Consider the following 26,058-nt stretch of genomic DNA (forward strand, 5'->3'; position numbering starts at 1 on the left):
AAGTTGGTTGAAAAATACCCTTTTAATAAATCGGGCTAGCGTAATGCCTTTCTTGCATGTAGTGTCGGAGACAGGGGCACCGCCAGGGATATCCACACCATGAAAATAAATTTTACTGGGCAACACCCCTGTCATTCAAGGGCCCATAGAATCCTTCTCCTTATTCTCCCCTTGTCACCCCTGGTTGGAAAAGCAGCTCCGCACTACACGGAGAAATGTTTGCCCCAAATTTTGGTTAGAAGTCAGTAATTTTTGTAATTCCTTTATCGTGGAACAAGTCACTGCAAGAAGTGTGAATTTTGACATTTTTATGTAAAAGATCGTAGTAAGCTTCCAGGCATTATTCCAGGGTGTTTTTACTGAGTTACAAATTGTAACATTTTACATATCTCATTATTATGACTAAGAAAGTGAAAGTCGATTCTACAAAAATAACACTGATCAAAAAAAAAAATTATTGCATGGACTGTGTTGTGCATGGACGGGGCTGAATCCAAATCTGAGCTCAGATTTCCTCTATCATATCACATTTTTTTGCATTCTGCATATTCCTTATTGATGGATTACATAAAAGTTGCTCATTCACTCAAGAGTTTGACGCCACTAATCACCCACAAAATGACAAAAGCTGTAATAATTCTTTTATTATATGGCTATATATATATATATATATACACAGTGAGGAAAATAAGTATTTGAACACCCTGCGGTTTTGCAAGTTCTCCCACTTAGAAATCATGGAGGGGTCTGAAATTTTCATCTTAGGTGCACATCCGCTGAGAGACATAATGTTGTGTGGGCCGCCAGAAGAGGAGGTACTGCTGGCCCACCACCAGAGGGCGCCCTGCCTGAAGTGCGGGCTTCAGGCACGAGAGGGCGCTGCCGCCACGGACACAACCGGGGGTGACAGCTGTCACTCATTATCTCTTGACAGCTGTCACCCATCTACTCTACATCATCTCACTCCATAAAGACCGGACGTCATCTCCACCTCATTGCCGAGATATCATCTACCTGTGAAGGTAATATTCTCTGCTGTGTTTAACACTGACTAATAGTCTGAACTTCTTTGCAGCCGTTTTCCTGTAAGTGTTTCCTTATCTGTGGGATTGGCGTTTGGTGTGATCAGCGACGGCTTCGCTTCACACTCCAACCAGATAAGTGGTTGACAGGAGCTGCACGAGTGTGTGATTAGAGGTGGAGGTGACTTTCCACCGTCTGACTGTTTTTGTTACTGGGTGTGCACACACCCACATCTCACTGTTTGTGCTCCTCGCCAGCAGTACCAGATCCGACAGTCGGGGACGGTGATCACCTGGGAATTCGGGACTTGGCTGCTGCAGTATTCACCGGGTTCTGTGGCGGCGGAAATCATGTGGTTCCGGCTCTTCTCAGGACAGACGTCTTCTATCCTCGAGCCTGCCCACACGTCGCCTTTGTGGATTGACTATAATCAGATTCTGAGATTGTCTGTATACTCGTTGTGCACATTCACAACATTAAATTGTTACCTTTTGGCTCATCTATTGACCGTTCATTTGCGCCCCCTGTTGTGGGTCCGTGTCACTACACTTTCCCCAACACATAATCTAAAAAGAAAAATCTGGAAATCACAATGTATGACTTTTTAATAATTTGTTTGTATGTTACTGCTGCAAATAAGTATTTGAACACCTGTGAAAATCAATGTTAATATTTGGTACAGTAGCCTTTGTTTGAAATTACAGAGGTCAAACGTTTCCTGTAGTTTTTCAACAGGTTTTCACACACTGCAGCAGGGATTTTGGTCCACTCATCCATACAGATCTTCTCCAAATCTTTCAGGTTTGGAGTTTCAGCTCCCTCCAAAGATTTTCTATTGAGTTCAGGTCTGGAGACTGGCCAGGCCACTCCAGGACCTTGAAATGCTTCTTACGGAGCACCCCCTTAGTTGCCCTGGCTGTGTGTTTGGGGTCATTGTCATGCTGGAAGACCCAGCCATGACCCATCTTCAATGCTCTTACTGAGGGAAGGAGGTTGTTTGCCAAAATCTCGCAATACATGACCCCATCCATCCTTCCTTCAATACGGTGCAGTCGTCCTGCCCCCTTTGCAGAAGAGCACCCCAGAGTATGATTTTTCCACCCCCATACTTCACGGTTGGGATGGTTTTCTTGGGGTTGTTCTCATCCTCTAAACATGGTAAGTGGAGTTGATTCCAAAAAGCTCAATTCTGGTCTCATCTGACCACATGACCGTCTCCTGTGCCTCCTCTGGATCATCCAGATGGTCACTGGTGAACTTCAAATGGGCCTGCACATGTGCTGGCTTGAGCAGGGGGACCTTGCTGCCCTGCAGGATTTTAAACCATGACAGCATCATGTGTTACTAATGTAATCTTTGTGACTGTGGTCCCAGCTCTCTTCAGGTCATTGACCAGGTCCTCCTGTGTAGTTCTGAGCTTTCTCAGAATCATCCTTACCCCACAAAGTGAGATCTTGCATAGAATCCCAGACCAAGGAAGATTGACAGTCGTCTTATGTTTCTTCCACTTTCTAATAAATAATCATAACAGTTGTTGTCTTATGCTAGGCTGCTTGCCTGTTGTCCTGTAGTCCATCCCAGCCTTGTGCAGGTCTATAATTTTGTCCCTGGTGTCCTTAGACAGCTCTTTGGTCTTAGCTATGGTGGACAGGTTGGAGTGTGATTGATTGAGTGTGTGAACAGGTGTCTTTTATACAGGTAACAAGTTCAAACAGGTGCAATTAATACAGGTAAAGAGTGCAGAATAAGAGGGCTTCTTAAAGAAAAATTAACAGGTCTGAGAGCCAGAATTCTTGGTAGGTGTTCAAATACTTATTTTCCTCACTGTGTATGTGTGTGTGTGTGTGTATATATATGTATATATGTGTGTGTGTGTGTGTGTGTGTGTGTGTATACATATATAAAAACACGCAAACTTACAGTATTACATGAATATGCTGCTGACGGTGTTGGACTCATTCACTTTCTTCATCTCCACTCGCTTAACAGATGGTCTGGTCGTTCGTTAGCTGGTAAGCTTTCAATCAGTGTGTTTTTTCCAATGCTGTTTAGATATTTATGGAGTATGTTCATGTCCAACTTGATTTGTCTAATCGTATTTTTAGCTTCCTGGTTTGTAACGAAAATACGCGTTGCGGACTAATTGTCATGGTAACCGGTCCGAGATTGGAAAATATCTGACCGGTAATCAGGCAATCAGAGCGCACATAGGATCGCCGCCATATGTGCAAAACTGCAGCTTTTGCTCCAGTGCTTGATACGAGAAATATGTTTTCATATCTCAAAAACATATGATTGGCAAAAACTAACACCCGAGTCAGTTTCAGCGCCCCCAAATTACCCTAAATCCGTTGGAAAAACTCCATGCGAGAAAAATCATGTTGACCAGTGTAATAAAGGTAATAGCTGGGGGGGGGGGGGGGATCTATAAAAAAAAAGATATAGCATAATTTGGCAAAAATAAAGCAAACAAAGGCTCTATATGCTATTCAATTCATTTATCAGTTATCTTTGCAGAAATGACTTTTCTTCTATCTACATGGAACTGAGTGATGTTTCTTTGTGGCTCCCAATGGGATTTGAACACTGAACTCTTTACTTATGAGGCAGACACTCTACGAGGTCAAAGGGTAATCCACACTCGCCAAACTAGCAGGAACATATTTTCATTATGGATTCCACCTTGTTGCATTCATGTCGTCTCAAACAACGGTGGCTTGATTGGAATCTCCACATGCAAGAATCACATACACAGCATGAGCAGAGTTAACAAAGGCCTTCCCACCCACCAGATTCCTCTGACTCTGGTAGACTTCTGTTTGTGCGGTGTTTTGTTCATGATAGTATTCTCCATGCTTGATGAAATTAGCATTGCACGGAACATGATGATGCTCATGTCCTTCAGGTTTATCGCATAAATCCGTGTGGATGCATGCGTGGCTGCCTGTTAAATTTGGAGTGCTGTCATTAGTAAGTGCCAAACATGCCACTTCTGTGTCACTGTACCTGTACACTGAGAAGCCAGAGCTCCTGTACACACTAACAGGAAAAAATGCCAGCCATTATAAAAGAGAATCTCGTTAGTGGCTGCATTAATTGCTTGTATGTATGTGAGCCGTTGTGCATGCTTGGATAAACACGGCCTCCTTTGGGGTATTCCATTAGGAATCTCACAAGTATCCAGGATGAGAAGAAGAGGGAGAGCAACGTAAATGCACTAATTGCGCCACATGAAGTGTCAAGGGGCAAAGAGGTCAACCCCCAAAAACACACTCTGGCTTCATCTTTCTGTGCTCATCATTCAGTTCTTCCTGCACAAAGACTAGTTCTAGTTATGGAATTTGCCTTTGAGATCTCGAGAGGCATCATGTGGTTTTGTTTTGTTTGTGCACTTTTCCTCATCTGTCAGCAAGTAAAGTACAAACTAGCATTTAGAGTCGGCGAGCTTCAATTAGATAAGGACTGTCTTTATAGAAGCGATATTGGACACCTCTTTCGTGAGGTAATTGATGTTACAGAGTGTCTTTGCGAGCAGGCGTAGTCTTTTCCGAGGCTTTGGAAATGAAAGAAACTAACAAACATAATTTCAAGCTACATGCAATGTCAAGCACACCTGCTCTAAATTTCTTTCATGAATGTCACCCTGTCCTCAACATTTTCTCCTCTGTCACATCAACCACATGCATGTCCTCCCTCACCACATCCATAAACCTCCTCATTGGGATCCCCCTTCACCTCTTGCCTGGTGCCTCCATCCTCAGCATCCTGTTTCCTATATACCCTATATTATGGAAGTATACATTTGGCTGTTTTGAGGCAAGATTAGGCATATAGCAGGGTAGTTTCTACATGTCAAAACTGTGGAACTTTGAGGGTTTTTAACATGAAACCCAAACGTTAAATGCTGATTGGCACAATATGAATGCTTTGAATGAAACTCCCAAATCAGCGGTTGGTATTTGAAGGAACATCTTCAGTGTATGGGTACTCAATAGTGTAAAACTGTATTTAAACCAAAAATATACACAAAGGTGCAGGAGAAATCCAAGAGAAAGCAGTTACCAGTGCTTTCTTCAGTAAGTCGTGAAGCTCTGCATGGCCGTGACGCCAGGCGATATCAGTTGGCGTCTGTCCACGGCGATTGGCTGTGCACAGTGCTCGTTCGGCACCAGGACACTGCAGTAGCAGACTGGAGACACTCTTGAATCCGTAATGGGCAGCAAAGTGGAGAAGCGTGGGGACGTCTGTATGGTGGCGCTCTACTGAGGACATTTATCATGAAAGACCAACACATTTCAAACGTGAGAAACGTACATTATTACATAAAATTTCAACTCTAAACTCAGCCTTTATTTCTGAAGCACATTTAAAATGACAGCAGTTGACCAAAGTGCTGTACATATTTAAAAAATGGGCACCAAGTTACCCCCAATCGTAAATAAATAAATTGAAAATAAAAATACAATTGCAACAGGCAATACAACAAATAAAAGGTAAAGTAAAATAGAGTAAAAAGTAGAATGAAATAATTTTAATTATTTCATTTATATAGCGCCATATCACAACAAAGCTGCCTCAAGGTGCATCTCATAAGTAAGGTCTAACCTTACCCACAGCTAGAGCAAGCTCACAGGGACAGTGATAAGGAAAAACTCCCTCTGATAATATTGAGGAAGAAACCTCAAGCAGACCAGACTCAAAGGGGTGACCCTGTGCTTGGGCCATGCTACTGACACAATTGACAACACAAATATACAGGAATTTTTTTTTTTTTTTGCTTGGAGGCAAAGAGTATAGACATGAAAATTCAGTAGGTATATCTTATATATTATATTCCAATTCTAAGGTGAAACTATGCTAGTATACTAAGGTATATCTAAAAAGGAAGAGTAAAATAGAAGAGTAGAAAAGAGCAGAGTTGAGCCACTTAGGTGCCTGGTCTTGAGAACCAGGGATGGTAGGTTGAAAAGCTTTTTTATCCTGTGGGAACTCTCTCTACCCACCCAAGTGGCTAAAGAAAAAGGATATATATAATAATAAGACATAAGAAAGATAAGACATCATATATATAACTGATAATTAAATAATAAGGGTAATAAACAACATATACAAAAAATATGGTATTATATAAATATACAAGAGTAGGTTTTAAAACCTAAATATTAATACAGGAGAAGATTGTAGTATTGGTATTTTAGTATGTAGACTAGTAGTAAAAAAAAAAAGCTATAAATTTGGTATTTTATTATAGAAACAGAAGCTATGATGTAATGTGTATTGGTATCCATCTAAAGTAACTCTGCTAGCACACTATAGGAAAATTAAAAGCATAATCTATATGCTATCAAATGGAAACCTAAGAACTTAGGTACTATATGTTGATATCTTTTAAAGAACACATAAACGGATGAATAATTAAAAATCTACACCATGTAAAATGAAATTCTAAATAACGAAAATAAGCTAGTTATAGTTAGAAGAGCTAAATTATCCATTAATAAGCCAACCGTACCGAGCAAGCTAACAAGACAAACAAAAACGGTAATAAGTATATAAAGTATAATAGCGTAGTTAAACCTACAATAACGGTATTAACAAATACATATAAAATTAAATGTACACATGCTGCTATGGTACAAAGTATTTAAAGGAGCCATGTGGTGCAAAATTTATTCTTAATCTTCATTTTATGGTAAAATACAGTTGGGATTTTATATTAAACATTCTTGAAATCCTAAGATTCTATATCTGCAGTACCTCCTTCAGGTGTCGTTTCACACTGCAGTCCCTGAAAGCCACCAGTGGGCATCCTCTTCAACAACATGGAGGACAACTTGTGGTCCAGCGTCTCTGCAGAGGACACCCGAAGAGCCTGTCATTGAGACACACAGTCAGACTCACAAAAAGCATGATGTTAATACACAGAGGCACGCTGACGGCAAAAGGAAGCCGTGATAGCGGTGCCACACGCCAGACTCCTACATTGCCAGAGGGTTTTAAATTCACTTGGCAAATTGTTCTTTTGGCAGTGCTCACTTTTGCTTCTTCAGCAAAACCAACCTAATTAGATCGAGTGTTCACAGCTGAAAAGCCTGAAAGGAAGCTTAGCTTAGTTTTGGAGACTTTAAATGCATAAATATCTGCAGGTACAAAACATGCTGTTTACTTCATGTCTTTGTAACGCTTGATTAATTGTAAGGCAATACCGCCTCAGGACCCGCCTTTGTCTGTCTATGAGGAGGATATCTCAAAACGTTGTAGAAGACTTTGAATGGAATTAAATGGAGGGTTCACACACCAAGAGATTGCAAAACCTGTGGCCTACACTGGTTCATGCGTCTTGTTTCTTTGTGATTCAGTGATACAATAATAGGTGGTGATCTGAGGCCGTTTGATAAATTCTATGAAAACTTTCTCAAACACAAAACCCTTCCAATAGATTTCATCCAAGATCACCAAAAGTCAAATATGATGTGAACAAGATACAGCTGACTTATGCTACAGGTCAGGTCACTTCTGGGAGCATGCAATGACGCTCCATATCGCTACATACATCCACCACACTGGTCCTGGATGGCACCCACCCAAGCAGACAACGCGGCCCATTCCCTCCTATTGAGAGTACCCAGCTATCTGCCTCAGCCCAGTGGAACATGTCACATGGCTGAAATATTGTTGCTGATGCTTCCTCAGAATGTAAGTGATCATCATTTGAGCTCATCCCATTCTCCTTAAATCACTGTTAGCTTGACACAAAATCATTCCAGTGATACCCAAGTATCCTCTAAAGAAACCTCGTACCAAAAACGGTTAATTATTGCCTGAAAACACTGGTTAGCATCCAAGGTCTGACGTCTCACAACAATACAGTAAGACAAGAAGCATCAGGACTCAATGATTTGGACCTTTCTTCGTTTGCAAATTTATCAGCATCACAAACTCTGTCCAGTGAACTCATGACTCCAGACGCTCTTCCCTGACTTCTCTCGATGTTGAAGGCAGAAGACCCAGAAACATGAATGTGCTGAATACAGGCGCACTTCTGATGCCCGAGTCCAGGAAGTCACTGCAAGCCTGGATCTTTGTCTTCATCCAGGATAGTCACAAAGCCAAACACTCTAGAAACTCCACAGTTGATACAGGACTTCATATTAGTGTTTAATAGTATATGTAGTAAGATCTGTAACCAGTTCCTTGAAATAAGCACTTTTAATATCCCCTATACCACACACGGTGTAAGCACTGTGCCAAAATTTAGATGTTTTTTTCTCGAAATAAAGTCACTCTGTCCTTGGTTGACCATCAATCATTCCACCAAGTTTGGTACAAATCTGATTAAAACTCGATGGATGGATGGATGGAAAAACGCACAGGATCGAAAACAGTATCCTGCAGGTTCTGCTGCTGTGCGCAGGTGTAAAAAAACAATTATCGGTGTTTTCTGTGTGCTGAAATTCATCTGCATTTCTTGATTTTGAATGTAAACAGCCTGCTTAAATCATCTGCTCTGGTATTTTGTTGCAGTTCAAACCACTAAATCTGTCCAATCAGCTTCTTTCATAATGCAGCAGTGATGTTGACCCATTGAGAGCTGGCTGCAATGTATCCAAAAGCCTCTGTCTCGTATAATTACCTCTAAAACTCTTGTTGTCATGAAGAAGTTAAAAAAAAAAAAGCCCCGATGCCTGTTGGGCCTTAATGGATTTCTGTTCTTCTCGTGTGTGTTTGTTTAGGCATTCAAAGTATCTGTAGAGTTACTTTAATAGAGGACAGCATTCAAATGTGTCTCCTGCGGTAACATCAATGATTGACTGAAGTCATTTGAATATATTGGCACAAGTTCAAAGTGTTGCCACGGTCTTCTTTAAGGAGCGTGTAATCATTTAACCATTCTGAGTGAGCACTTAAAAGCTGGACTCATTCATTATATTGACTTGGTTTCATTGGATTTTTTACTTCATATTGATTTATTTCAGGCGATGTTCCACAGTTAAAATGTGAAGTGAAATTGGAGTTTTAATGATTGTACCTGACACATGAAGCCCACAGGATCTGCAACCCCAGACAGGAGGCGAGCGATCTCCTCCACGCTGCTGTAGTACTGTATCTGTGCCTTGCTGATTGGCACGCCGTCACTGTAGACAGTCACACGTACGTTCCCCGCTGGGAAATCTGCAGACGACAATCACTCCTGTTTATATGTTTGTTTATGTTTGTGCGCACCATATCTTCAAAAAATGAGTAGACGTTAACGCTGGTTTGTAGGGAAGTGGTGTTTGGGTCAGGAAAGATTGAAGTGATTGAAGTTCTTCCTTTTTTATCTTTTCTTGAATATCCTTCTTAGCTTTCTTTTTGTCTTTTCTCTAATATATTTGCCTTGTGACATCACAAAGGGCATGTTTAAGTACAACAGACTGAATAATTAATAACACCGTGTTCGATTTGACAACCAGAACACTCTCATGGCTGCAGTAGAGCCTCCCTCATGGAGCACTGAGCACCACCTGTTCATCTGTCTCAGCACTGTTTCAGGTTCCCTCCCATTTTCTCGTTGTCTGTGCCCCCACCCCAACCTCATCTGAAGACACAAAGGATCAGCTCTTCAAGCAGCTTAACAAACTGATCAAAGGATGCCCAAACTCACTATTTGTCCCTCAGTGATTTCAGTGCTGGCTTGCCTTGGACATCATAACACTGAGAAGATAAAGTACAGCAGACCACACGCAACACAGTAACATCCTGCAGCATGTATTTGTGGTTGAATCAATGATGACTTCAAGAGGACCTACTGAACCCATGGAAAATGAGAGGCGACCAGATGACAGGATATATGGACAGCTGGTCACTGGTTGTAGACGAGTCAGTAGCCCCTCAGTGCGATTCAAGGTCTTCTCAAAAGGAGACCTAAAATGCCTGCAAGATCCCTCCAGACAAATGAAAGCTCCTGGCCAAAGGTTGTGGTTCCTGTCCAAGGATGGTGCTATCTGGCATCACACCACTGAAAGTGGCATTGGACATATGAGGAGTGGTCAGCTTGGAGTGGAGAAGATGGACTTCAAGAGACATGGTTCATCTTCCCTTGTCACAAAGTGCAACAGGAAGTGCCGCTCACAGATCGGTCTCTACAGTCACCGTAGGCAATACCAAAGACTGACAAACATAGAACACACCCCAAACATACCAAGACTGAGTTGCCAATAACATACACCCTGAGTGTCCTTCAAATCTTGTATTTCTTTCTTTTTAACTAGATATTCATTGTTATGTCTGCTCACCTGGTGCATTGAGACAGAGGATCAGGTCGTTCCAGTGAACAGGGTTCACTCTCAGTGTCTTTTTGCCATCACTGAATTCAACCTCCTTGTTTTCACCCGCCACCTTTTTTCTCAAGAGGATGAACACTTCCACCGAACTCTGCTAAAGATACAGTTCATTTAAGTTGACTGCAGTCCAGTCATGGTTTGTGCAGATGTCATTCTTGTGCAGCACAAAAAAATGGAGGACTTTGAGGAAAGAGTGAGTTACAAAGAGAAGAAATGATTTTGAATACCTTGATTGAAAGGTATGTCTTCAGAATGCAACATAACAAGGAAACGTAGCCCAACAGATACTGGAATTCTGAACATTACGTCACTGTCATGCATGAACTGTGACACTGTGATGAACACTTAATACATGAAAATGAAATCTCTCAGATGAAGTGAGATGTTCCCAAAACCTAAAACGATTTTTGCGAGAAAATGACGTAAGCTTTGAGTTTTTGCGTCGCCTCCCATACATAGGAAGAAAAAAAAACTTCAGTGTGTCCTAGTCTACAAAATATATCCTTAGAGAAAACTGAACATGTGATTAAAGCTAAGGTATGGTATCTAGTGGTGAGATTGCGTATTGCATTTCTGTAACCTCAAACTTCAAATGTTAGAGGAGAAACAAACATGCTTACAGCCCGGAATAAAAAAAATAAAACTTTTGATCTCTGTAGCTACTTTCTCCTCGACAACTGCAAGGAGGGGTGACTTTTTTTTATTTTTATTAACCGAGGCCATCAAATATGGCCATCGGGTATTGCGAAGGCTTTTCATCCGTCTGTCCTTCTGTCTGTGCTCAGCATAAGTCTAGTCCTATTATTGCCAGGGTCTTAAATTGACACAGATCTTGGACAAGTTCAAAGATGGCTAACCTTGTCCTATTTTAAGAAGTATTTTAAAAGGTTAAAAAGTCACATTCTGTTTCAGTTTGTTCAGTTTTGTTTTTGAGTGATGAGTGTGACAGCCAATCAGAGTAGAGCTGCACCATAATGTCAGTGGCTGGTCTCTCCAAACTCGCTTCATATACATATTTATGTACATATTTCTCATATATTATGTAAAAGCTAGTGAGAACTAAACACTTCTAAAACTGAAAATGCTGTTTTTGGAACCTAATAACACCTCTGGACCCATTTACAAGACATTTCACGGATGTTGGCATGGTGACATCATAGGCTGGTAGCTAGCTGCAAACTCTGTTTCGTTTGTGTGTAAATATATCCTCTGTCATATATTATGTAAACGCTAGTGAGAAATAAACACTTCTAAAACTGAAAATGCTGTTTTTGGAACCTAATAACACCTCTGAATGTATTTACAAGACATTTTACGGACGTTGGCATGGTGACATCATAGGCTGGTAGCTAGCTGCAAACTCTGTTTCGTTTGTGTGTAAATATATCCTCTGTCATATATTATGTAAACGCTAGTGAGAAATAAACACTTCTAAAACTGAAAATGTTGTTTTTGGAACCTAATAACACCTCTGAACATATTTACAAGACATTTTACGGACGTTGGCATGGTGACATCATAGGCTGGTAGCTAGCTGCAAACTCTGTTTCGTTTGTGTGTAAATATATCCTCTGTCATATATTATGTAAAAGCTAGTGAGAAATAAACACTTCTAAAACTGAAAATGCTGTTTTTGTAACCTGATAACACCTCTGCAGTCATTTACAAGACATTTTGCAGGCGTTAACGTGCATGCTAACTTCCGCTAACTCAAAACTAACTTCCTATGGAGTTAAATTTGTCTCATTAATACCTGCAAATGCACAGAGGGTGATCTACAAATATTCCTTGATTTGCACAACTTCCGCTCCTACAACGTAAGTATTTCTTATGATTGATTGATTGATTGAGGGGCTTTATTGAACACCGTTGGAAAAGTTCTTGTGCTTTATTATTTTTCATTATTATCATGATGGGAAAATATGGAGTTTTCTTTTAATTGATATTTTGTTTGCTGGATATATATTGTGCTAACTTTACATTTAAGTGTGACCACTTAATGCTGAGGGGTTTTCATGTGAAAACTCCTCAGGATTCTAGATAGAGATAAGAGAAGGCCACTCTCAAACATTTGAGAAAAATCTGTTTGTCTTGGCCAACCTTGTCCAGCAGCAGTATTGGAGACATGGGGCTGGTTATGACTGTGAAATTGTTGCTAAGTTACTCCCCCATGTGATCCAGGCTGTAAATATTGAGGTTTTCGTAAGTGCTTCAGTGATGGCACTCCCGCGGTAATAAAGACTTCAAATTGAAGCAAGACATCTATCTTCCTCTTCCTCCACCGTGAGTCAGGGCGGTTATTATTATTATTTATGTTGTTACTTTTCTGACAAACGTACAAATTGTACGTAAGACAACGGGATCTTAATCATTAATTTAACAACTGCTAATTATAAAGAACACAATGCTCATGCATTTAGCATTGCGTTATATTTTCCTACCAGAGACGACTAGTTGCAGACAACTGTCTGTCCTTTCCGAACATTTTATTCCAAATATCTGTAATAGTGTGGCTTGTGCGGTTCACATGCCAAGCAGATTATCTAAGATGTCTATGTTCCAGTAGTTCTGTCAAGTAAATTTTTCGCATTGTTATATTCATATGTTAGCGGTGTTAGCACTTTTAGCATGTCCTTTGATCATATTGTATCAAAAACAGAAAAAAAGGGGAAATTTCACACTTTTATAGTTAGCTTTACAATGAAAGTGTGTTAAGAAATTTGTTCTAGTAGTCTATGATGACTTTTTCACCTTTTTTCAGCATCATTATATGCAGATATTGCCGTTTTGTGCTTGTCCCACACCCAGACTTTTCATCTTCAGTGATAAAAACGAATGGTAAAGAAACGTTTTTTCCTAATGTTTTAAAATATCTCTGAATAAAATATCAGTAAAATAATCAAAACATAATTGGGGTATTCAATGTCATACAACTGTTGTGATTTTTTTTAAACAAAATGTAGTTGTCCCACACTATTGTTGTAATTTCCACCACAACACTGTAATGTCCCTTTAAACAGTTTGTATGAAAGATTGTTTGGGTAGTTTCTATGGAGATAAACAGTGACATCAGAGCACATGTATATAGCGCCAAATCACAACAAACAGTTGCCCCAAGACACTTTATATTGTAAGGCAATGGTGTGGTGGAAATTACATTTACAAGGCCAATAGTGCCCGTAGTTAAAGAATCACCCATATATACAGTCTGGCCCACTCCCATATTGATATGAAGGGCTCATTCCAATCTTTTGAAAGCCCATTAATTTTTGTTGTTGCTGTAGTTAATTATACACTAATGAACAGATTGTTACGAATGCTTTATTACATTTTTTGCTAATAAACACCCCTAAACCTGACACACTGGAGCTTTAATTTGCCTCCATCAGAAAGTAACTTCTTTTCTGTAGGTTATGAGAAGCTTGTGTGTGAGTCATCACAGTTAAATCTGGGCTGTATCATGCAGAAAACCAATTTTGTGGGACTACATTCACTCGTTTCATGGCTTCAAAGGAAACAAGGAAATGGAGAATTGGACACAGAAGTCAGGATTGCTGTGTGACTCCAGGATTTTGGTGAAATTGAAAAGCCAGGTTTATAAGGACATTAGGACGTATGATGCTTAGATTCAGGGTAGCAGTCGAAGAAGTTGGATATTGCACAAAATGAAAATGCTGAGATGGATGTGTTAAGTTACAAATCTGAACCATCTCACCTCGCAAGGAACTCTGGAAGGAACAACAGCAAAGTTGGATGTGTGACTGCCAGCTGGCTGCAGACGTCCCACTTTTTGCACCAGTTGTGATGGTGAGTGTGCCAATGGGAGACCACTTGCTGCTGTAGCAGATACGCCTCATAAAAGAGGCCACATTGAATCAGATACTGAACTAAACTGGGAAAAGCAGGTTCAGGTAGTCACCTGGCAACAACTATGTCTCTTTGCATGTAACAAACAAACACCATCATCCTGTATTAATAGAGAAGGTGCTTCTGGGTTAAAATATAACCGTTATTGTAGGTCCTTGCCGGAACCACTAAACAGAACAGTACAATAAAATGATGCAGAGTACACTTGAGTTTGCATGGCTCTCGATGAGTAATCAGCAACGGCCAAAGAGGAAAGAATGGGCATTTGCATCAGATATTCCTCCTCCACACACCTGCATGATTGTCAGCCTCCAACCCACTTTATGATTATACACAAGTCCAATTAGGAACAGAATAGCTCGACAGAGGATAATTGGCAGGGCTGATGAGGACGTGGTCCAGACATCTTCAGCACGAGCCGGCCTTAAAGCACCTAAGAGGCTTCAGCGCTGCTCTGCGTGCATTCAAACAAATAATGAGCAATTTTTTTCTTGTTTTCTTGCATTCAGAGAAAACAAAAAGCAAGGCCTTGCAGTTATCACCCCCCAGGGAGAGGACATGTTGGATGGAACTGCTGTGCATCTGAGCATCTTTTATATATATATATATATATATATATATATATATATATATATATATATATATATATATATATATATATATATATATATATATATATATATATAATATTAGGTTTTATGTTTTTTTTATCCAAGTGTGACACTGATGCTGTATTGATTTACTGATATTGACCTTTTCTTACAAATTGGATTTAATGAGTGTCATCCAGCTCTGATGTGCTTCAAATTTAAAGGCAAAATGGTACATTATTTAATTTAATTGTTTATTCTTGAACCCTCAAGTGACTGAGTGGAGTCTTTTATGACCCAGGCACATGTTTTTGTGCACCATTTTTCTCATTTTAATCAGAAATAAGTTTCCTACCATGAATTTGTCCATCTATTTGTCCTGCACTTGTTCAAGGATGTTGTTGCAAGAATCAGCCGATCCGTGTGACAAGTATAATCCAGACTTGTGTGGGGGGGTCACTTACGACCCTGGGAAGATCAGGCGTTATTGTAATTTGCTAACTCTAATCATTATGTTTGACTGTTGTTGGCCATCAGACCTAGAATAGCGAGATTTACAGCTGCACAAGCATTGAGACTGATTCTTGATGCCCAGAGTGAAAATGGAAAAGAATGATGGACAAATAGATTGGAGAGTGAAATAAATATGAAGAATCAATCATTTATATTGAAGTATTCCAATATAAATTCAATGTGGTCATAAATAACCCCACTCGGTCGTATTAGTCACTAAAATAGCTTGGTTGCTTGAGGGTTAAAAAGTATCTTCACTGTTTCAAAGCAAAAATAATTCCACATTTTTTTTTCTGTTATTGACTACTAGTGTTACTGTCATTTATGCTTTTATTGTTGGAGCTTATTTTATTAAGTGCTTATATAATATGATATGAATATTTATTATTAGTACAATTTTTAACAATGAAATATGCATTTTCTTTTTTTTTTTTTTTTGGCCAAAAAACACACTTGAGTATAAGTTACAGAAACTCACAAACTACTTACAAGAAAATGACCCCAGCAGCTGAAGGTCAATGTGGATGCCCATGTTCCACCTGGCTGTGGTAGCTAGATGGTTACTGTCACACTGAGTGTGATGGATGTGGTGACCCACTGCGCTGCCACATTTGACTTGATTTAATTTATTTCTCAACATACGGCCATAATTTGTCAAACTAAATCATATCAGATGGGGCTTCTCAGGATAAAAACCTCAAAACAAACAATCAAATGTTCACGTTGTACCTTTTCTCACAATGTTAATCACAGCAGACAGATACTCGTGAGTGTCTTGTTTGGTGGAGATCTGCACACACTCATCGGCGTTCAGGGCCACAAGGTCAGTCAACGGGGACAGGCTCTCCACACCGCACAGCAGCACCACCACATGAGCTGCAGGACGCAACACACGGGCCAGGAAGCAGCGGCACACCTGTGGCAGACCCTCCAGCATTCCCTTGGAAAGAATCAGCAGTTTGCAGGTGTACATTGCCAGCTGCAGGAAGTCGTCCGACTGACGGGACGCCGTGGCGATGTCGTAGCAGCAGATCCCGCTGTCTGGGATTGAACCGGCAAAGATCGAGTGCAGATATGAGGCCCACTGCTCGGCCTCGGCCTCGTAGATGATTAACAGCTGCTCATCTGCAAGAAAACCCACAACCTGCCATGTCATCAACGCATTTCATCTCACTAGGGTCTTCAGTTGGACATCCTCATATAAATCGAAAACATTGGGATTACCAGTTGTATTTTGGGAAAACGGTGGAGGTTCAACAGTAGGATCCTCAGTAGAGTCCAAAATCTAGTGAGCGTATTCCACAAGGTTAAAAAGTCAGCACGTCTTTAAGTCAACATCAGCAGTTCTACAGCTTCACGGTGGAGTGGAACAGACAAGATCTTCATAAAAAAATAAATTGTAAAATTTCAGCTACAGTTTTCCATAGGAGGGCAGCACGGTGGATTAGTGGTTAGCACTGTTGCCTCACAGCAAGAAGGTCATGTAATCGATTCCCACCTGTAGCCTTTCTGTGTGAAGTTTGCATGTTCTCCCCGTGTTCGTGTGGCTTCTCTGTGGGTGTTCCGGCTTCCTCCCACATCAAAAGACACATAGGTTAGGTGGATTGGAATCTTTGAATTGTCCGTAGGTGTGTGTGCGTGTTCGTGTGAAGGTGTTTGTTTGTCTATATGTGGCCCTCCAACAGACTGGCATCCTGTTCAGGGTGTACCCCACCTTACACCCTATGACTGCTGGCATAGGCTCCAGCCCCCCGTAACCCTTAACTGGAGTAAGTGGTAATGTTTTCTTGTATTCAAATCTTCTTCCACTCCACCATGAAGCTCATGCTGCAACAACCAACAGTTGCATTCTGCACAGTTTCTCCAACCACTGACACAGAAGCCTTTTACATCTCCAGAATTGCAGTGGGTGTCTTGTTGGCTTCCCTCACTTGTCTCCTTCTTGTACAGTTACTCAACTTTTAATATCTACCAGGCAGATTTAACATACAGTCCAATAAACTATACATGGGTGATTCTTTAACTACGGGCACTATTGGCCTTGTAAATGTAATTTCCACCACACCATTGCCTTACAATATAAAGCGCCTTGGGGCAACTGTTTGTTGTGATTTGGCGCTATATACATGTGCTCTGATGTCACTGTTTATCTCCATAGAAACTACCCAAACAATCTTTCATACAAACTGTTTAAAGGGACATTACAGTGTTGTGGTGGAAATTACGGCAATAGTGTGGGACAACTACATTTTGTTTAAAAAATCACAACAGTTGTATGACATTGAATACCCCAATTATGTTTTGATTATTTTACTGATATTTTATTCACATATTTTAAAACATTAGAAAAAACGTTTCTTTACCATTCATTTTTATTATTGAAGATCAAAAGTATGGGTGTGGGACAAGCACAAAACGGCAATATTTGCATATAATGATGCTGAAAAAAGGTGAAAAAGTCATCACAGACTACTAGAACAAATTTCTTAACACACTTTCATTGTAAAGCTAACTATAAAAGTGTGAAATTTCCCCTTTTTTCTGGTTTTCATACAATATGATCAAAGGACATAAGTGCCTGTAATCTAAGAATCACCCACATACAAATGGCTGCAATTCCTAAACGGTTAGCTTGAATTGAAGCTGGAAGTTAACACTAAAACACGTCTTCATTGTTGTACATCACACAGCCACAAATCAGCAGAACTATGGTCATATGTTGTAGCATTTCATAAATCCAGTGAAAAGTGTGTGTAATAACAAAGCGATGAATAAAAGATGCAAAGGGACAACTTACCTGTGTGGCTCATGGCAACGGTGCTGCCGATCTGCAGGTTTAACTCCACACTGATGTGAAAAAAACAGCACTGTGACTGTCAGGGGCGGCTCAGATAAGAGCAAGTTTCCTGCTTCAACAAACCAAACAGAGGCCCCAGTTTTCACTGGCAAAAACTCAGCCTCCGCTCCGTACAGATGACTATTGGCATCTGTGCACACAAAAGGCTTATTGTCCTCTCATTTTGCTCACAAATTTGTCAAAATCCATGTTACTGGGAACTCCACATTGGCCAAGTTCATCTTCACCTGGCATTATTTTATCTGTGCAGTAATCGTGTACAGATGTGCACGCACCTGCTCTCAGAATTTGTGACGTCTGTGGTATTGTGTTGTGTAATAAAACTGCACATTTTACAGTGGGCATGCGTCTGCAGTAATCATGCTGTTTAATTGGCGTCTTGATCCGCCACACCTGCCAGCTGGATGGATTATTTTAGCATAGGTTGAAGTGCAGCACTGACACAGATTTTCACAAATTTTACAACAAAATTTGGAGGAAATAAGCCATTTGTGTGTCCCCAGGCGCTCTGAATCTGTTGCATTTATTGCCGTGCATCACGTATGACAAAATACAGGCCAGGCTTAAGCTAACAAGTGAGAAGAAAGTGAAAGGTTGAGTCACTAAATTTGCTCGAACTTTAATTAAGTCTGCAGAGCTGAGAGCTCAAACCCGAGGCATGTTCGGCCTAATGATCTGGTGTGAATGTCACCACAGCTTGCAGAGATAAAGGGACTTGGAGGAGGTTCTAACCTGCTGTCACAACCATAAATGCAAAGCATTACACGGCTGTACCTGACAAACAAATGACTCGCGCCACACCAACACCTCACTAATAGCAATTTGCTGCCATTTATTTCCTTTGAGCATCAGTCAGGAAGCAACATGCACAACTTTGGAGAAAATGAGCAAGGGAAAGCTGAGGTCTCTTTCATGCTAATGAGCTATGCTGTGCCCCCCCTTCCTCCCAGATGATGACTCACCAATGCCAGGGATGCTGCACCCATAGGGTGTTTTCTATCCAGCTCCTCTTATGAGGATAGGACATCAACTTCTGTGTTATTTGCGAGGCTCAGTTAAAAACAACTTGGGAGCCAAGCCTGCAACTTTCCAATAAGAAGGCATGAAAATAAATTTCACAGTGGGTCAGAATTGGAAATAAGGCCATTCTATATGTGTATGGTTATATTAAGAGACCTGTGATAGACTGTCTATGTTTTCTGCAGATAATCACAGGCATCAGTTGGCCTCGGATATATTTGCAACAACTTCTGTACAGATTCAGTGACCTGTAAATATTCATATATCCATGCAGTGCAGTATGCAAACCACAACAAATTTGGGATTTTTTTTTTTCCTCACTGACCACCATTTCTTAATGGGTATGGCACTCTTCCGGTGCTGCAACGTAGCGCTAAATCTTGATGTGTCAGCTGCCTAGTAACCAAATGACTTAATCTTAATAGGGTTAGGATAAGGTTTAAGGTTTTTCTGAAGTGCACAAGATGCTTGAAAATTCAAATAACACTTTTGAGTCCAGATTCCATCTTTATGCACCTCAGCAAGTGTTGCACAGTTGCAGAAATCCAGTATGGTCCAGGTCCAATTCTGGAAGGCTTCCAATTTGCATACTACGTGGAACATGTCCTTCCCCTGACTTGTATAGCGAAAACTGTTTGTAAAAGTAATTTATGCAGGATCTCATGCCTCAAATCACAGTTTAGTTGTGCTAGGCTAAAAGGTGTCCATACTTATGCATTACATGATTTGGGCTTTGACATTTTATTTATTTTTTGTCATGTTGTCTTGATTTGCATAATTTTTACAAGCTTTAACACAGAACAGCATGAAATCTATTTAAAAATTCAAGTCGAATCTGGGAACATGTGGTGATTCTGCACTTCGCTGCATCCATGACACAACACAAATGGATTGGGTCCTGGATGGCAACCACCCAGGCAAACAATAAAAAAAAATTAGAATGTGTCAAGGGTTCCCAGATTTTGTGTGTGTATTTTTCTTGATGTTTTAAACATAAGTACAGATTAAAGTTTTTGAAGCATTTGCATGGATGGCTGGGATGCAAAATGCAAATTTTTTTGTTTTAAAAAATATTTTTTATAAACAACATGGCATATATAACTAATACAACTACTAATACTACTATCGCTGCTCATAGGGTGGGTTTTTGCAAGCAATATACTCCAACTAGGTGATGGTCTAGTGGTTAAGCATTGGGTTTGAGACCAGAAGATCCTGGATTAAGGGCTCTTGGACAAGCGATTTAATCCCCAAGTTGCTCCCGGTGTGTAGTGAGCGCCTTGCATGGAAGAGCACCCTGACACCCTGAGTGTGTTTGTGTGAATAGGTGAATGTGAGGCATAATTGTAAAGCGCTTTGAGAGTCTGATGCAGATGGAAAAGCACATATAAAATGCAGTCCATTTACCATTTACTACTACGACTACTAATAATAATACAATTATGATGCTGATAACAATTGTCATAATTATAGATAATAATAAAATTATATACTCATATAATTAGCGTTTAATATGAGGACTACAGTGGGAATAAATTTGATGCTTCATTGTTATCCCCTGCAATTTTATTTTTTGTATACATGTATTTTATTGCCAAATAAATTAAAATCGATGATAATAGCAACAATAATAATAATATGTGTGACCAGTGTGAATGTATGCACATATTATTAATCGATTTACTTGTAGGCGTGCAGATGTAGTTGAAGTATTCATGCCACCGGAAAGATTGACGCAGAAGCTGCCCAGTGATAAACGCGATTGACTTTTCCCCACCAATAGAAAAGCGCGCTGTGCTGAGGGGGCGGGCCTTTGCGGCTCAGCAGGTTTGAGTGCACACTGCGCTCCGACAACTTGATCGAGAGTTAACAGTACATCAAGCCCTCACAGCTCCGCCAGTCAAACTGTAACTCTGTCAGTACTGCGAGTATTTTTGGCCGCCGAGAGGACCGAGTGAGCTCACTGTGGTCTCTTTTCTCGGACACACTTCGAGAGTCGTTCGTCAGGAGAAGCGGCGCGCGACCGTTTTTCAGCCTGGTCTTTCCTCTTTTTTTCCTTTTTTTTTTTCCTTTTTTTTTTTTTTTTTTAAACCCGGTCGTCCGTGTCCACACTGGAAATGTCTGAAAACAAACCGAGCGACGAGCCGAAGTTACCGACGACGGACAGGGTGGTGAAATGTAAGTGTGCTCACTTTGTTAAAGCAGAAAGCTGACGGGGAGGAAGGAAAAAAAAAAAAAAAAACAGGGTGTTAGCCGAGCTGTGACAGCGGCACTCAAGTAGGAAGTGGAGGCGAACTCCGTAAACGTTTCGCTTGAATCTGTCATATTGTGGCCGTGAACCTCGAAAAACACGCACGCGCACACACGCAGTGGCTTCGTTAGCGCAAATGGCACATGCATGACCATTTTCGTTGTGATCCACGCACACACGGTGTGCACAGCTTCACTGTGTGCATGCAAGATATTGCACAACCACGTTCAAGCCAAGGGCGATTTCCCCTCATTTTGAATGCATCGCCGAGCAATACTTTTGACTCAGGCTTATTCTTTATATATATATATTTGCATAATCTCACTTGACGTCGCCTTGTCTCACATACAGCACGCCATATGAGGCGTTTCTTCTTGCCTCTGTGTGTTTACAGGTCTGACATTCCACCTTTTGCAGTGCACCATGAGAATGCAATAAAGATCATAATCAAATCCTCCTTGAACAGGGAGCAGTAAAGCCTGCCTAGTTTCATGTCAGCTGACATCTGGACTCAAAATACTTAAAGTCGCTGCATTAAATCCTGCCACCTCCCCACCCAACTGCTTTGTCATTTTGAATTTGTCACGTTGGAAGACTCTTGAGGAGTGTGCTGCGTGCTTTTTGATCAAGCACTGGTTGCAGCCTTATCCATTCCAGCTCAGGAACAATGTGCACAATCACAAGGGAATTGTTGAGTAATTTTTATTGGGCCTGAGTTGCTGGGGTTCAATCAGTTGGAATGATTAGATCATCCTGACCATTAAGTGCTGAGATTTTGGTGAGAAAATAACCAAGGCAGCACTGCAGTATTAGTGAAATTCCTGTTGATCCAATATATTTAATAAGAGGTCTACATACGGGGTCTGTGATAAAAGTAACAGACCTTATTATTTTTTTCAAAAACCATATGGATTTGAATCACGTGTGATTACATCAGACATGCTTGAACCCTCGTGGGCATGCAAGAGTTTTTTCACGCCTGTTGGTTACGTCATAAGCCTGTGGGCAGTCTTTGAGTGAGGAGTGGCCCACCCTGTCGTCTTTTCATTGTTTAGGAATGGCTCAGAGACTGCTGCTTTGTTTGATGATAAATTTTTCAAAAACTGTAAGGCACAACTGAGTGGACACCATTCGATAAATTCAGCTGGTTTTCGGTAAAAATTTTAACGGCTGATGAGAGATTTTGGTCTGGTAGTGTCGCCGTAAGGACGGCCCACGGTGCCTGACGGCGATCTGTGCTTTGAGGCGGCGGCGTCTCGCTGTTTCAAGTTGAAAACTTCCACATTTCAGGCTCTGTTGACCCAGTAAGTCATCAGAGAACAGAGAACTTTCAGAAGAAGTCAGCATGAGGAGTTTATTTGGATATTCCATTGTTAACGGACATTTTGTAATGAAAACGTGCGGGCAGAGTCGCATGTCGGGCCGGACCCGACCGCGGGGGGTCGCAACAGGAAAAACACCTCCGTTGGAAACTTGGAACATGCCCAAGCTGTTAAACAATTTCTCAGTTACTCACTTGTTGAAAGCCATCAAAAGCCGCCTGAATTTTACAAATGGTTTTCAACACGGAGGTGTTTTTCCTGTCGTGGCGCACACAGATTCACCGAGTCGTTTCCGTGATGACTCGGCGAATCTGTTGCGCGCACGTCTTTCATTAAAAAATGTCCTTAAACAGTGGAATGTCCGCATAAAGTCCTCATGCCGGCCTGTTCTGAATCTTCTCTGTTCTCTCATGACGTCCTGGGTGTCCTGGAAGCGCTGCGCGACGTTCCGCTCTGTGGGAAGTCCTTACAGCGACAGAAACACCCCATAATCTCTCATCAGCCGTTAAACTTTTCACCGAAAACCAGCTTAATTTCTCGAATAGTGTCCACTCGGATATTCCTCACAGGTCCAGAAAAAATGTTGATAAAGCAACGCGCGCCGTCCGCAGCGGCTATTCAGACAGAGATTCCGACGGGTGGGATGGAGCACTCCTCACTCAAGGCCTGCCCACAGGCGAATGACGTCACCGACACGCGTGAAAAAATTCATGCATGCGCACGAGAGTTCAAGCTTGTCTGACGTAAAAACATATGAATCAAATCCATTTATTTCTTGAAAAAAATAAGACCGCTTTTTTCATCACAGACCTCGTATTTCTTGAGTTTTGTGTAGTAGATTGATTTTTCAGCTGTGTATCGCAATTGGGAGAATGTTTTGCAATCCTGGATACTCCTGTTTGTTTGTCTGAGTGAAATTTACGAGTTTTGTGCTTACAGTTGGTATTTGGATTTCGTGACTTGTAAGTCACATTAAACAAAAACATCTGCCAAATACATACACGTCATGATAAATTATAGTTTGGTTTATCAAAATAGCAGAGGCTCCTACTGCTCAAGACATCCGGAATTGAGCACTGCTGTGTTTTGGATGCAGAAGTGTTATTAAAATTTCCATACTTTTCTTGCATGTCTGAAAAATTAATTCCCAGCCCCTTTTGTAATCCTTACCCATTTAAGTTGCCAGGCAGCTGTGATATCAGTTTTAGAGCCTTTTAAATTGCAGTTTGTCTAGCTTCGCATACTGTGAGAAAGGCATATTTGACCCACGACGCATTCACAGCTTGAAGTACCTGTGTCCAAATCTTTTGCAGCAACCTGTATTAAAAACAAGAGTCAGTCAAACTCCCAACCTGCACTCAACTTGGGAAAGCCTGGGGCAAGCCTGGTGCCACTTTGCACAACTTGGGACAAATTCAGTAAACACTTCGAGCTAGCTCAGAGTAACTGTTTCTGTGGTCAGTGTGAAAGTTGGAGGTCCTCCCCCAAGCCATTCGCGAGCTGTACTGAGTCATGATTCTCAGAAAACTTGGCAAGGTCTAGCAGCGACTTTATGTGATTGTTTCTGTGTAGGCTCTCAGTTGTCCAGGTGGTTTCCATAGTAGAGAAGCTTGAATCTTTGACTGGACTGGGTTGCTTGACGCGAGGACGTTTCGCTTCAAATCGCAGAAGGAAGTTAAAATCTTAGCCAGAGAGAAGAAATGATTTGAGAGAGGGGTCAAGGAGGCATTCTATGTGAAACAGTTGAAACCCAGCCTTAACCGGGGAGGGGGTCTGAGACACGCTTTGTCCCCTGTTTACAATGGGGTACTCAGGTCAAAGCAGTTTCAGTCTTTTGTTCATGGTAATGAGTCATTCACGTCATCAGGAGAGTCGTCAAGGAAGCCAGCAGGAGAGGCGTCCGTCCCATCGTTAGGAGGGACAGCTGCCCTGTCACTGGGAGGGTGCTAACTAGAGCACAATAGGTGCTAATTAGAGCTATTGTTTAGTCACTAGCCTATAGCAGTTTGCCTCTCGGTAGGAGGGGTCTGGTTAGGTTTAAAACTCCAGCTTTTGTGGCTTCTGTTTATTCTTCTCTACAAGAGTCAAGACAGAAGTCAGACTACCAGAGCAAGAATTTTAGTTGAGGAAGCTTCTGCGATTTGAAGCGAAATGTCCTCGCGTCAAGCAACCCAGTCCAGTCGAAGATTCAAGCTTCTCTATTACAACCCCTGGCAAAAATTATGGAATCACCGGCCTCGGAGGATGTTCATTCAGTTGTTTAATTTTGTAGAAAAAAAGCAGATCACAGACATGACACAAAACTAAAGTCATTTCAAATGGCAACTTTCTGGCTTTAAGAAACACTATAAGAAATCAAGAAAAAAAATTGTGGCAGTCAGTAACTGTTACTTTTTTAGACCAAGCAGAGGAAAAAAATATGGAATCACTCAATTCTGAGGAAAAAATTATGGAATCACCCTGTAAATTTTCATCCCCAAAACTAACACCTGCATCATATCAGATCTGCTCGTTAGTCTGCATCTAAAAAGGAGTGAACACACCTTGGAGAGCTGTTGCACCAAGTGGACTGACATGAATCATGGCTCCAACACGAGAGATGTCAATTGAAACAAAGGAGAGGATTATCAAACTCTTAAAAGAGAGTAAATCATCACGCAATGTTGCAAAAGATGTTGGTTGTTCACAGTCAGCTGTGTCTAAACTCTGGACCAAATACAAACATGGGAAGGTTGTTAAAGGCAAACATACTGGTAGACCAAGGAAGACATCAAAGCGTCAAGACAGAAAACTTAAAGCAATATGTCTCAAAAATCGAAAAATGTACAACAAAACAAATGAGGAACGAATGGGAGGAAACTGGAGTCAACGTCTGTGACCGAACTGTAAGAAACCGCCTAAAGGAAATGGGATTTACATACAGAAAAGCTAAACAAAAGGCATCATTAACACCTAAACAGAAAAAAAACAAGGTTACAGTGGGCTAAGGAAAAGCAATTGTGGACTGTGGATGACTGGATGGAAGTCATATTCAGTGATGAATCTCGAATCTGCATTGGGCAAGGTGATGATGCTGGAACTTTTGTTTGGTGCCTTTCCAATGAGATTTATAAAGATGACTGCCTGAAGAGAACATGTAAATTTCCACAGTCATTGATGACATGGGGCTGCATGTCAGGTAAAGGCACTGGGGAGATGGCTGTCATTACATCATCAATAAATGCACAAGTTTATGTTGATATTTTGGACAATTGAAAGGATGTTTGGGGATGATGAAATCATTTTTCAGGAT

General features: G+C 41.0%; 2 protein-coding genes across 3 annotated transcripts in view; one reads left to right on the forward strand and one right to left on the reverse strand.

Annotated features, from left to right (window-relative positions):
* The window catches only part of LOC117505394 (B-cell scaffold protein with ankyrin repeats-like), a 37,843-nt gene extending 21,371 nt beyond the window's left edge, over window positions 1-16,472 (reverse strand). The window contains exons 1-6 of the mRNA XM_034165040.1: window positions 16,046-16,472; window positions 14,062-14,183; window positions 10,299-10,437; window positions 9,053-9,195; window positions 6,781-6,895; window positions 5,086-5,282 (exon numbers count right to left, since the gene is read on the reverse strand). Of these exons, the coding sequence (XP_034020931.1) occupies window positions 5,086-5,282; window positions 6,781-6,895; window positions 9,053-9,195; window positions 10,299-10,437; window positions 14,062-14,183; window positions 16,046-16,472 (1,143 nt within the window). The remainder of the gene's footprint in view (window positions 1-5,085; window positions 5,283-6,780; window positions 6,896-9,052; window positions 9,196-10,298; window positions 10,438-14,061; window positions 14,184-16,045) is intronic.
* A 4,580-nt stretch (window positions 16,473-21,052) lies between these two features.
* LOC117505455 (serine/threonine-protein phosphatase 2B catalytic subunit alpha isoform) overlaps window positions 21,053-26,058 on the forward strand; it is a 122,658-nt gene continuing 117,652 nt past the window's right edge. For both annotated transcript variants that reach the window (XM_034165110.1, XM_034165111.1), the window contains exon 1: window positions 21,053-21,371. In XM_034165110.1, the coding sequence (XP_034021001.1) occupies window positions 21,311-21,371 (61 nt within the window). In that variant the 5' untranslated portion in view covers window positions 21,053-21,310. The remainder of the gene's footprint in view (window positions 21,372-26,058) is intronic.

Source organism: Thalassophryne amazonica, chromosome 23 (genome assembly GCF_902500255.1).
Source record: "Thalassophryne amazonica chromosome 23, fThaAma1.1, whole genome shotgun sequence".
Taxonomy (NCBI): domain Eukaryota; kingdom Metazoa; phylum Chordata; class Actinopteri; order Batrachoidiformes; family Batrachoididae; genus Thalassophryne; species Thalassophryne amazonica.